The 12,710-nt window shown below is 31.3% G+C and overlaps 1 protein-coding gene across 3 annotated transcripts in view; it reads left to right on the top strand.

Moving 5' to 3' along the window:
• The window catches only part of CADM2 (cell adhesion molecule 2), a 1,094,949-nt gene that overhangs the window by 1,010,991 nt on the left and 71,248 nt on the right, over positions 1–12,710 (top strand). For 2 of the 3 annotated variants that reach the window (XM_033211598.1, XM_033211597.1), the window contains one exon: positions 3,577–3,696. The exons of the other annotated variant lie outside the window; for it this stretch is intronic. In XM_033211598.1, the coding sequence (XP_033067489.1) occupies positions 3,577–3,696 (120 nt within the window). The remainder of the gene's footprint in view (positions 1–3,576; positions 3,697–12,710) is intronic. 3 annotated transcript variants of the gene reach the window in all.

Below are 12,710 nucleotides of genomic sequence, written 5' to 3'. Positions count from 1 at the left end.
CATATTTTATCAGTTGCTGACTCTTCACTCTTTATACCTTAACATCTAAAAATACAAACTAAAAATATATAATACAACATAATTAATTTCTTTTGTAAATTCGAAGTGCTGAGCCTATCATTTATAACTACATTTTTATTTCAGGAAAATGCATTTAGAGTTGGTTAAATTAATACGCTCTCCAAAGAAAACAAAAAACAATGAGCTCATATTTTGCAACGTTGAAATCAGAGGTGAAATATGCAAATTGAGCTGTGTATTGGATGGTTATCATTTCTAAATTCCAATATTCATAAATTATGCATCACATGCCATAAATTTGACCATGTTTTATTTATAGTTGTCTTGGTGTCTATGTTCAAATACCATTTGATTAATCATAGGATGTTAATATATAAGGCATATATTAAGATATACTGACACTGCCATGTCATATTAAGCAAATTACTTAAAATATTAGTATAACTGCAGATTATCTTGTCCTATGGAAATAATTAATAAGTTAATGTTGAACCAGTATTTAGTATTTTTATGATGTATGTGTGCATGTGTATAAATTCTCTTAGTATGAATTAGTATATTTTCAATATTGGGGAATATTTTAAGTGGTATCATCTTACAAGGTATAAAATGGGCTGCAGTTTCCACCTTGTGCCATATTTGATGGAGTTTTCTTTTCATTAACAGTGTAAGAGGTTTAAAAATGTGCAGAATTCTAGGCAGAGCTCTTCCCTTGAAGAACTGATTGTCTAGTGGTACACTGATAGCAAGAAAAGCAGAGCAGGTAGCAAGTTCAGGTAGAAGACAGACGTTTCATGCAACTGTCCTGGTCTTTCAGAGAGTTTCAGCTCATTCAATTGATCTTACATTATTCAATTTTATTCAGTTATTCCAATTAATATTCTGGTGCTGAATATTTAGCTTATTTTAACTTTTACTATTTCACGATATAGCTGAAATAACGGGGTGGTCTTTAACAAATAATGAAAGAACAGAATAAAACCCTTAAAATTATTAGAAAAACAAAAATGTTTTAAAACACATAGAACAAAATGAAACTAGTAGTAGTTAAAAACATGTAACAGTAACAGGCATAGGTTTCTTTACGACAAGTCATTTTTTAAACCTGATTGTCATTTTGGCACTTTCCACCAAATTACTTTCAGTCAATTTGGTTTTAGCTACATATGAAGTCGGAGAGGAGGATAAGAGAGGATGCTGAAGAGATAAAAAAGAACCAAGCTGTGTGTAAATAATAATTTGTAATGTTGTCTATTTGTATACTTCAAAAGATTCTAAGGAGGTTGGTTTGAAGTGGATTAACAATTATTAAAACTACTTATCTTTTTAAGTTATTTGAGTATTAACCTATGGAAAAATGTATGCTTACTGCATTTCTACACTTGTAAGAAATAAAGATATGGTTTGCTTTATAGAGGAATGCTCATAGTACTTGAAAAAATATAGACTGTCTTTAAAAAATTCAGGATCTATTACTACCTATATTTTTTGATGTGGAATAAGCGAGGCAAGGTTGGGGGGGGACTCCAAATAGTACTACAATAACAACAACAATAATTATTATTATTGCCTAAACTAAAACCAAAATGAAATCCCATTATTTGTATTCTTTCTCTTAATAATTCAATGATGGGACTGATTTTGAAAGACTACTTTTCTTATTAGAATAAGATCCAATGCAATCATATTCGAACTGCTTATGTGATAGGAAATAAGCCAGCGAGTTATAATCTGTGATAAATTTGGAAATAAGAGTTCATTTACATGGAGTTTTAAATGACTAGTAGTATTGTTTGTTCTTAAATTTGCTATCCTTGGAAGATATTGGCCTTTGCAGTTATTAAATGCATATATTTTGAGATCCTAATAAGCAAATAATTTTGCTAAGAAAGAATGTATTGTTTTCTATTTTAGATATGTATAAAAGTTAAAATCACACTTTTTTAAATTTAGAAAATGTTTTCATTTACCTCCTGTCCGCCTAAACTGTTTAAGAACTCTTACCTTGAAATAAGGAGTTATAACAATTAGTAAACAAGAAGCATCTTTGTCCATATACATAATCTTTCTTCATTTACAATGTCTTCAAAGTCAGTTCTACTTTATGATAATGGTAAATCGCACTTCAGACTTTACCCATTTTCCCTAGTGATTAATGCAGCACCACTGAGTTTTCAGAAGGTTGTTTTCTTAATTTGACTGGCCAGGAAGCATTTTCCCTGTCGAAAAACAGGTGTAAACATCAATATTCAAGATAAGAGAGCCATCTCATGCTGTTTTCTGATGTATCCAGTGTAGAAAATTCAGCGGGTAGAGTCTACAGAGTGAGGAGGGCTATTTATCAGCAGTAAAGTACTAGAAAATGTTTAGTGTGACTCAGACTTTAACTGAGAGAATGACAGGAAACTTTTAAATACAAAATAATCTGTCAAACACTCGGAATATATGGGGGCTATGTGACAAACATGTGAAATCAAACCTCAGCACAGGAATTATTGGTAATTTGGAAACTGTTCCTAATTTCCTCACTGTGTAGATTACACGCGTATTCACTTTCGACAAGATTGGACTCTCTGAGGGTATCACTGAAGTTCTCATAGCTTGACACTGGCTGTATTGTTTCAATGTTCTCTGTGCTTCTCTTCATATTTTCAGTGAAAGGAAAGAGGATTTGGGCATTAAACACTATTCTTTCTGGGTTTTATTTTCTCTGTATTTGAAGCTACTCTTAACTTTTGGCAACTTAGAAATTATGGATTAAAGGTTCAATGTTACACTTCCAGTGTATGCTCGGTAACCTCTCCTAGGTATGCCATATTAAAATAAATCATAAACCTTTCCGAATATTGGGTGTCATGCTAGTTGACTCAATACTTGCCAAAGACTCCTAGGTACTGCAAAATTATTAGAAGGCGTTACCAGCTAAACAGGGTAAGAATTGCAAGATTCTAAACTGTGCATTAACATCATTTGTGAGAACAGGAGAAGCAAAATAACAATAATAATAACAATTGGCTTCTTTTGTTTGTTTGTTTCTAAAGATTGCTTTCATTTCCTATCATTAAGTCTTCCTAAAAGAAAAAAAATCAAAAAGCATTTAACATGCATTTACACATTCATTGTTAACATTTTGTTAATCTTATATGGTGGTATATGTGTTTATTTCTGTATGTGTCATTCTGTTTACTTCTTTGACAAAGCATGTCATTTTTTTTTTTACCTACATGCTTTTTTGCTACTGCATGTCAAACTTTTTAAATGACTCAGTGAACAAATGAATTCTTGTCATTTTACATTTTACTCTCAATATTGCAAACAACCTGCTTATTCTCAAACATTGCTCCAAGTTTTTGCTTTGTGTTGGAGCACGAAAAAAAGTGAAAAAAAAAAAATGACAAGAATTGTGTGACACAGTCGGTTTTGTACCTGATGTTCTGTTAAAGCTTGTTAAAGTTAAACTTCAATAAGTTATATGTATTTATAATTTGAATCATTTGTGTTTCTCTTTTGTTTGCATGATATGATTTTGTTTATATTTTTTTTTCCACTCACCAGATGTTCCCAACACTTTGCTTCCCACTACTATCATCCCCTCCCTTACCACTGCAACAGTCACAACCACTGTAGCCATAACAACCAGCCCAACCACATCTGCAACAACCAGCAGCATCAGAGGTACGGTATGCTTCTTTGTTATAGCCTGGAAAGCACATTAACTGGAGCTTTGTGGAAGTTTTTAGAAAGGTTAAAAACATTGAGATTCAATTTTACTTAATTATGAGAATTAAGTCACCTAAATTACTATCAATTAGGGTTACTGGAATAGAATATGAGAAATTATGGTACTTTTTATTTTTTGAGTGTTACTTAAGACTTATCAAAATCTTGCAGAATATAGATTTAAAATATACGGGGCTTTAAAATGTTGGTCAAATTTAAAATGTTAGCATGACACACAGTTTTTGCCTGTCTTGAGAGGTAAACAGATACATAAGATGTTCATGTGTGCAGAGGTAGCTTTGGCTTTTTTTTAAAATTCCAGTTTAATGTTAATAACTTGCTAGTCCTCTGCAACTGTGTAAAAATACCTATAGTGTTGAAATTGTTCTAAAATTGACATAGTGCATGGAGCCAGTATAAATTATTCTCCACATAGAACTTGCAGGTAAATATTCAAAATACATGTTATCCTAAAGTGATTTGCTGAATGAAGCTACTTATTCTACTAATAGAGTGTTCTAAAAGCAAATGTCTGTTGTCCCAGATGGCTCCATGAGTAATTTCTGGTATCGTTATACATATAAGAATTTTTGTTTCAAAGAAAGCAACCTTATAAAGGTGGGAGTATCCTTAAAGGCAGAAGAAATAACTATGTTACGGTTGAGAAATATAAAAAGTATTCCTGAGCAGTTATTAAGTGGTTAGTAGTTGATGAGGAAATTAAAAAAAAAAAAAAAATTGAAGCCATTATAGAAAAACATGGTTTAAGGCCGGGCGCCGTGGTTTACGCCTGTAATCCCAGGACTTTGAGAGGCCGAGGCGGGTGGATCACGATGTCGGGAGATTGACACCAGCCTGACCAGCATGGTGAAACCCCGTCTCTACTAAAAATACGAAATTTAGCCGGGCGTGGCGGCGGCGCCTGTAGTCTCAGCTACTCAGGAGGCTGAGGCAGGAGAATGGCGGGAACCCGGGAGGCGGAGCTTGCAGTGAGCTGAGATCCGGCCACTGCGCTCCAGCCTGGGTGGCAGAGCCAGACTCCGTCTCAAAAAAAAAAGGAAAACATGATTTAAATTTAATTTCTACATAAGCAGTGCTCAGAGAGCATTTGTCATATTTAAGTCTGTCTTTTTATTTCTTATATATGTTTAATGTCACCTTGGCTCTACTAATATCTGTGAAATTTAACAATTTAACTTGAAATTCATGAGGACTTTATATTATTATATTTAATTCAGTTGTATGAAGGTTATGTTTATCATTATTATTCATAGTTATTAAAGGTTGTTCAATTAGACTGTTTTTCTTGAAATTTTAATTAATTCTTGATATTAAGTTGATTTGCTAGCTTTGATTTGACAGTTATAATGGTCTTTCTTTTGTTTCAGAAAAATATTCTAATGTCTGATAATTTTCCATTTTTTTAATAATGACATCAACTATATTATACAGTGTACAAGATTGATGACTAAATAAGTTTGATGGTAGTAGCAATAAGAATTTCTCGGAAATAGCTAGGTATGTTTTTGTATGATTGGACTTTATTTAAGCTAAATCTGTGAGAAGAGTTTGAAGGTCTTTCTTGTAAAAAATTATATAAAAATGGACAAAAAGACATAATGAAAATGAAGAAAAAGTTAGAAGTGCTTTATAACATTATGTAAAATGAAAGCTATCTAAAGTTCTACTTTGCTTTAATTTGTGATGCTCTGTAAGGTTTTCCACAAACAGCAGTTTAAATAAAATGTAATCACTGCATACTAACACAGTATCTGTGATACTATTAAGTTCTGACTGTATAAACGAATCGCGTCAATGGGAAAGGAGGGAGATATATTGACTTTTTTTAAAAGGTCCATTTGTAACACAAAAATCTAATATTCAATTATGCCTTATTCTTCAAAAAATATTTATTGAATATATGCTATATGTATGACGCTATGTCAGGACCTAAAATTATGACAACTACTGGCATCTAAAATCACTAACAATCAAATGTATACATTTCCTCTCACCATGAACAAACAGTTTGTGTGCTTAATCTTTATTGAAAAGTACTAATGTTCTTTGTGGGAAAATATTACATATGGTCTTTTGGTCTTTTGGAAAAAAATCTATGGTATTTTGTTTCAAAGGACTATATATATATATTTTATATATATATAATTTATATATATATAAATTCTGCTTCAAAGGACTAAATACCTATATAAGTACAAACCTACACACACACGTTTACACACACGCAATTATAGACTATTATAAGAGAAAAAATATTTTATTTCAAATGAAGCTAACAACATTCTTTTATATTGGTTCACATGAATCTTAAGTGGGATTTGGTTTATTGCATTGTTTTTCCTTCCAACTTTTATTTTTGGTTCAGGAGTACATGTAGAAGTTTGTTATATTGGTAAATTGAATGTTGCTGGGATTTGGTATACAAATTATTTTGTCTCCCAAGTAGTGAGCATAGTATGTGATAGGTAGTGTTTTGATCCTCACCCTCCTGTAACCCTCCCATCCTCAACTAGGCCCCAGTATCTGTTGTCCCCATCCTTGTGTCCAGGTGTACTCAATATTTAGCCCTCACTTATAAGTGTGAATATGCGATATTTGGTTTTCTGTTCCTGCATTAATTTGCTTAGAATAATGACCTCAAGCTGCATCTTTGTTGCTGCAAAGGACATGATCTCTTTCTTTTTTGTGGCTGCATAGTATTTCTAATGCATATACCACATTTTCTTCATCCAGTCCACCACTGATAGGCTTCTAGTTTGATTCCATGTCTTTGGTATTGTGAATAGTGCTGCGATGAATATATGTGTGCATGTGTCTTTATGGTAGAACAATTTATATTATTTTGGGTATATACTCAGTGATGGGATTGCAGGGTCAAACGGTAGCTCTGTTTTAATTTCTCTCATAAATCTCCAGGCTGCTTTCCACAGTGACTGAACTAATTTATATTCCCACCAGCAGTATGCAAGCATTCCATTTGTCTGCAAACTTGTCTGCATCTGTTATTTTTGACTTTTTAGTAACAGTCATTCTGACTGGTGTGAGAAGGTATTTCATTGTGGTTTTGATTTGGATTTCTCTAATGATTAGCGATGTTGAACATTTTTTCATATGCTTGTTAGCCACATGCATGTCTGCTTTTGAGAATTATCTGTTAATGTAAAATCAATGGTTTACTCTTTCTGGTAATTTCACTTTTTTTCAGGTTTCTTAACATGTTTTTGTAAACTTTACACCATGGATACTGAAAGTGCTCAAATAATTTACTTTTCCCTTAAGCACACAACCAACCTCCAAGAAGACGCATGAGTACACACACAGAAAGATGTGAACAAAAACCAATCCCTCTTTTTTAACTTAAAGGTTGAAAGAGAACATTTTTTAATAAATCACACAAAAATATTTTTAAAAAGTTTTCTTTTTTAAGCTGGGAAGTTCATATTATCTATTTTAAAAGAAAAAAATAGTATTATTGAATTTTAATGTTAGCCTAATGCCCATTTCTTTCCATCCTCATCAAACATCTGAGGACTGTGGAAGTCACCAGACTCACTTGCATTGTTAATATTCTAGTTCATAATTGAAAGTGTAGGGGATTCATTTAGTATATAAACAATGTTATGAATTTTACACTTTATTCTTTTAAATTATGTGATGTTGTTTCTTTATGAATTGCCTTTTAAATTAAAGCTTTTAGATGCAATTATATTTGAAAATAATTTATTTATAAGTTTATGAAAGATGGTTTAAAATCATGATTAAAAAGGATTCATAATAAGAATATGTTGCCTAAGAAAAGCTAAGAACTAAAAAGAAGGAATATTTTCAGCTTACAGCATTTCTTTTTGGTTTACTTATTTCATTCCTTTATCTTATTCAGTAATTTGAAATCAACTAAATGTATTTGATTTTATTAGGTTTAAATTACATTTCTTCAAATTTCACAAACTATAACATTTATCTCCATATATTTAATAAATGATCACACATAAATCACTGTTAATATCTCCATTTACACTTTTACAACTCCTGCTATCGCTGAATTTTTCATCCTATGAGATGCTAAACCAATTTAAAATAAATTTAAAGAATCACAGCTGTATCTATATTAAAAGTCAAGATGAAATGGAGTGAAAGAAACTACACTGGAATGTCAATGTCATAACCTTAAGAATGTGCACAACTCTTCAGCTTGTGTTTAAAATGTATTCCTATTTGGAAGAAGAAGAACTTCAACCACATGGAATAAAAACAAGCAATTAGAAATTAGGCAATTACAAATAAGGGTGTCAAAACACATGGAAATGAACCAACTTTAGCAGCCATGGGAAAGACAAATAATAATTGAGCCCTGGATACATCTTTGGATATGACTTTTAGTTATTTTGTTTACAAGGTGTTTGACCTCGGACAGTGCAGCAAGTTGAGCATCAATTTGTTTTCATCAGAAAAACATGAAGCACAGCTTTGACTTGAGAATTATATCTAAAGTTATGAAAATGTAAGCAATACTCAATAAATGACAGAATTATTTTTTCAAAGGTGTTTACCAGTAGTTGTAATATACCATTAATGAAATGGTAGATTTTCACCTATAATGACAGTTTTAATCTGGTAAAATTCTTTGGTGTTGATGTACTAATTACTTTTTCATTTCAATTCTATTTTTATTGATTGTATGAAACAAACATCAGATGAAAATTATACTAGAGCATATGGTGCCACTCATATCTATCCATCTCTCTATCTTTTATCTATCAATCATCTACCATTTGTCTGCCCTTTGAAGTGTAACAGTTCATATACTTTTCATAAAATTTAAAGTATTCTTAATCTATATCATTTTACTTATTTCAGCTTTTGGAAATTGCATACTTATTTTACAGTGGCATAACCAACTTTAAAATTCAGATTATATATACACATATGTATATATATGACATATGTAACATATAGTATACATATTATATATGCTCTATATTATATTATGCATAATACAATGCTCCATATTATATATGATATATGCTTTATATTATATATACACAATTATTCAAATTATATATTATATATCATATGTGTGCATATATGTACATATAACATATGTACACATATATTATGTCCACACATATATTATACATGTTACTTTTTTAGGTCATTGTGATATTTTTATTAATTTAATATACTCATTTCTAAAATAATTCCAGATGACTTTGACTTGATTTCTAGTATTAATATAAGCATTATTTTAGCATGGCATGTTTAATTTAATAACATTCTCATTTTTATCATATAATTTTAATTTCATAATAAACCATGTCATAATCTAGTAATCTTTAGTAGCATCCTCTTTTTACAGATGATGTTAACTTATTGCAAATTCAGGAGACATATGAAACATAGTTATATATTTAAGTGGTTTTGTTTATTTATCATAATTTTTAAATAAGAATTTATAACTGAACTTTTAAACTTAGGACAGAAAATTTTCTAAGCTAACAATTGATATTTGTTTTTACCTGTACAGACCAGTAAATGCACTAAATGTAGAGATGAGCTGATAGATATGGAAAGATGTAAACCAGTATACACTGTCCTATTACTAAGAGTGGATTCAAATACATCATACATTTCAATATACCAGATAGGGAAAGAAATCCAAAAAATGGTGATTAGAATTATACAATCCATGTAAAACTTCAAATGTATTACTGATTCAAATATAGATTTAGTTTTACATCAGTCTTTGAAATGGTAGAATTATAATTTTATACTAACAAAAACTACATTATTTGTTTGGTAATCTCAACATCTCAACAAATTGATTAATTATAATGAGATTCGTTGCAACAGAACCTTAGTTCAAAATGGTACAGCACACAGAAAAAAAATGATTTTTTTTTAAACTGAAGAAATCAAATTGTCAAAATATCTAGACCTAGAGTTATATTGACAAAACTCACAACATTTTAAGATGTGTACTCAATTCTTCACAATTTAATTCTGCATTAGTTGCCTTGGTCTATTCGGGGTGCTATAACGAAATATAACTCAGTGACTTACACATAACAAATACTTACTTCTCAAAGTTCTGGAGGCCGGGAAAGCCAAGATCAAGTCGTGTGTATATTAGGTGCCTGTTAAGGGTCCATTCCTCATAGATGATGACTTCTACTTGTCTTTCCATGTGTCCTCACATTGTGCAAGGGACAGAGCAGCTCTCTGGAGCCTCTTTTATACAGGTACATAGCACGTTCATGAGGGCGCCACCTCATGATTTAATCACTTCCCTAGGCCCCCACCTCTTAATGTCATCACCTTGAGGGATAGGAATTCAACATGTGAATTTTCAGGAGGACATTTGTGTACTCAGGAGGACACATGGTCCAACAGACCATAGCATGACTGTTGTGACATACGTTTAAAAAGGTAACATTAACTAAAATCCTTAAAATCATTCTTGAAGAATACAATGATTTTTTAGCATACGTCTGAAATGGCTATAAATCTAGTCTAGAAATTATGGACCCATAATTTTTAACCCATATAATGCCATTGTATTTTTAAATCATGTGCATTGAAAACCTTAATTCTTTAAATGTAAATGAATTTAGGGATCTGTTTGTATCACTATAATCCTAAAACATTGCTTTCTGAAAGATCTTAATAAATAACTACTTTTTACCTCTAAAGACATTTGAAAAAATCTTAGTGACTTGTAAAAAAAATCATCTACACAAAGTTGAGCTGTATAAATTGAAAATAAAAGAAAGTTAATTACTTCTTTGGGCCATTGTTGAAAGGTTGAGATGAATTGTCAAATTCTACTCATATTTAATGTGGACATTTTAAATGAACTACAGTTGACTAAAAAAATGTGGACTATGAAAGAGTTTCATTTATATTCAGATTCTCTTACCTCAATCGTTTCATGTTTCTGACTTCAAAATAAAATAAGCTAAACTAAACACCACATGACATACGTGTACTTCAAACTACTGTCTGAAGTGTTTATTTAATTAAATAAGGTTAAGAATCAGTAATGTTCTATCCTGCCCTTCTATTCTCCAGGTCCTTCATATCAAAAGAAATCAAGTCTATCTTTACTTAATTTTTATTTGGTTTCATTACTATGTGTCTTTTTTTCCTTCTTGGTTTAAATGCTTTAAAAAACAGAATACAAAGAAATAAAGGAACATCAGAATAAAAGAAAAAGCATCCCAGCACTGAGAAAAAAAAAAAAAATGAATCAAATAAAATCATTATAGCTCTGAGATAGTCACTATAAACGTACTCAAATAGAACATTTGGAATAGTAGAATATATCATCTTGACACAGTTAAATCCCAAAGTGTACAAATCAAGAAGTTGTTTATGAGCTTTTGTTATGCGTGTTCAGCTATTAAAAATCTTTTTTGTTTTATTGGTGGTAATAAAACACAATTTGCACAATGTTGTGAGCTTTTAAAAATTAAGTGTCAATATGTTGGGGTTTCTTTTCTTGACAAAAATTAAGTAATTATTCAATATCCAGATGGTCCATATAGAGAAATCTGCTTATCTACAAAAAGACTGATTTCTATGTTTAGGGTACAAAAATAGTTTAATTTTCACTAGTCTTTAAAAAAACTATAATGACTATGTTTAGTTGACTAAGTTTTAAAATTAAATATCTAAAATAGTCCCTAGTGAAAACAAGGTTAAAATGCTTAAGGAACAAGCAACATATATGTTCTATAGGTGGAGGTGCTTTCAAACTTGCTGCTAGTATCACATTATAAATGCTTATGGAGTGGCTGCAGGCAGGATGTGGGTAGGAATGCTGGCTTGGGGGTCCAGGATTTTTAGTTAGCCATGGATCTAAACATTTGAATAGTTGCAATGTGTCAAGTTACATTATTTCAGGTTAGCATCGAATGCTAAAGTTTTTATTTATATTCTTATAGACCTTATTTAGTATAGAAATATGTATCATTGGTTACACGTAACCACTTCCAAAACTAAATTGAGCATTTCCATCTGACTTGAATGAAGCTGAATTCTGACACAGTTTGAAAATCCTTAAATATTTACTGACTTGTTTGCTGCATTTGGAAAATATTTGAGAAAACCTTGCATTTATATTTTCTTTCCACTATTACCTATTAAAGGAAGGAGAACATGTATGCTCTCTTCTATTTTCTAAGGGCACTCTTGTGGCTTGCATAATTTAAAGCATCAGACATTTTTTAAAGTTTCATTTTAAACTTATTTATTTCTTTGGCTTCCATCAATTTAAACAGAAATCTTCATTCTATTAGCTTTCATTTCTTTTAAATAAACAGGTCTACTAATATATATATATATTATATATATATATTTTTTTTTTTTTTGAGGCGGAGTCTCGCTCTGTCGCCCGGACTGGAGTGCAGTGGCCAGATCTCGGCTCACTGCAAGCTCCGCCTCCCGGGTTCCCGCCATTCTCCTTCCTCAGCCTCCCGAGTAGCTGGGACTACAGGCGCCGCCACCTCGCCCGGCTCGTTTTTGTATTTTTAGTAGAGACGGGGTTTCACCGTGTTAGCCAGGATGGTCTCTATCTCCTGACCTCGTGATCCGCCCGTCTCGGCCTCCCGAAGTGCTGGGATTACAGGCTTGAGCCACCGCGCCCGGCCTACTAATATAATTTCACTGCTCTACATTTAGAAGTGTCTTACTGGATTTTATAGTAATAATCCTAGTTTTAATATAATCTAACAATATATACGTTTTCTGAAAAACAATCCCTAAGAAAAAAATTCCCCAGTATATACCATTAAAAAATTCATTTTTATATAATATACATGTTCATATAAATAAAATTGTTATAATATATTATAATTATAATAATAATTTCAGAAAGTATGTTTCCTATAAAATACTGAGGCTAAAGTGAGTTATTGTGTCATTAATCTGTTTTATATTTAAGAAGCATG

This window comes from Trachypithecus francoisi, unplaced genomic scaffold, assembly GCF_009764315.1.
Source record: "Trachypithecus francoisi isolate TF-2019V2 unplaced genomic scaffold, Tfra_2.0 Lachesis_group0, whole genome shotgun sequence".
In the NCBI taxonomy this organism is placed as follows: Eukaryota; Metazoa; Chordata; class Mammalia; order Primates; family Cercopithecidae; genus Trachypithecus; species Trachypithecus francoisi.
The sequence above is the reverse complement of the archived record's forward strand: the minus strand, read 5'-3'. Positions and strand labels throughout refer to the sequence as shown.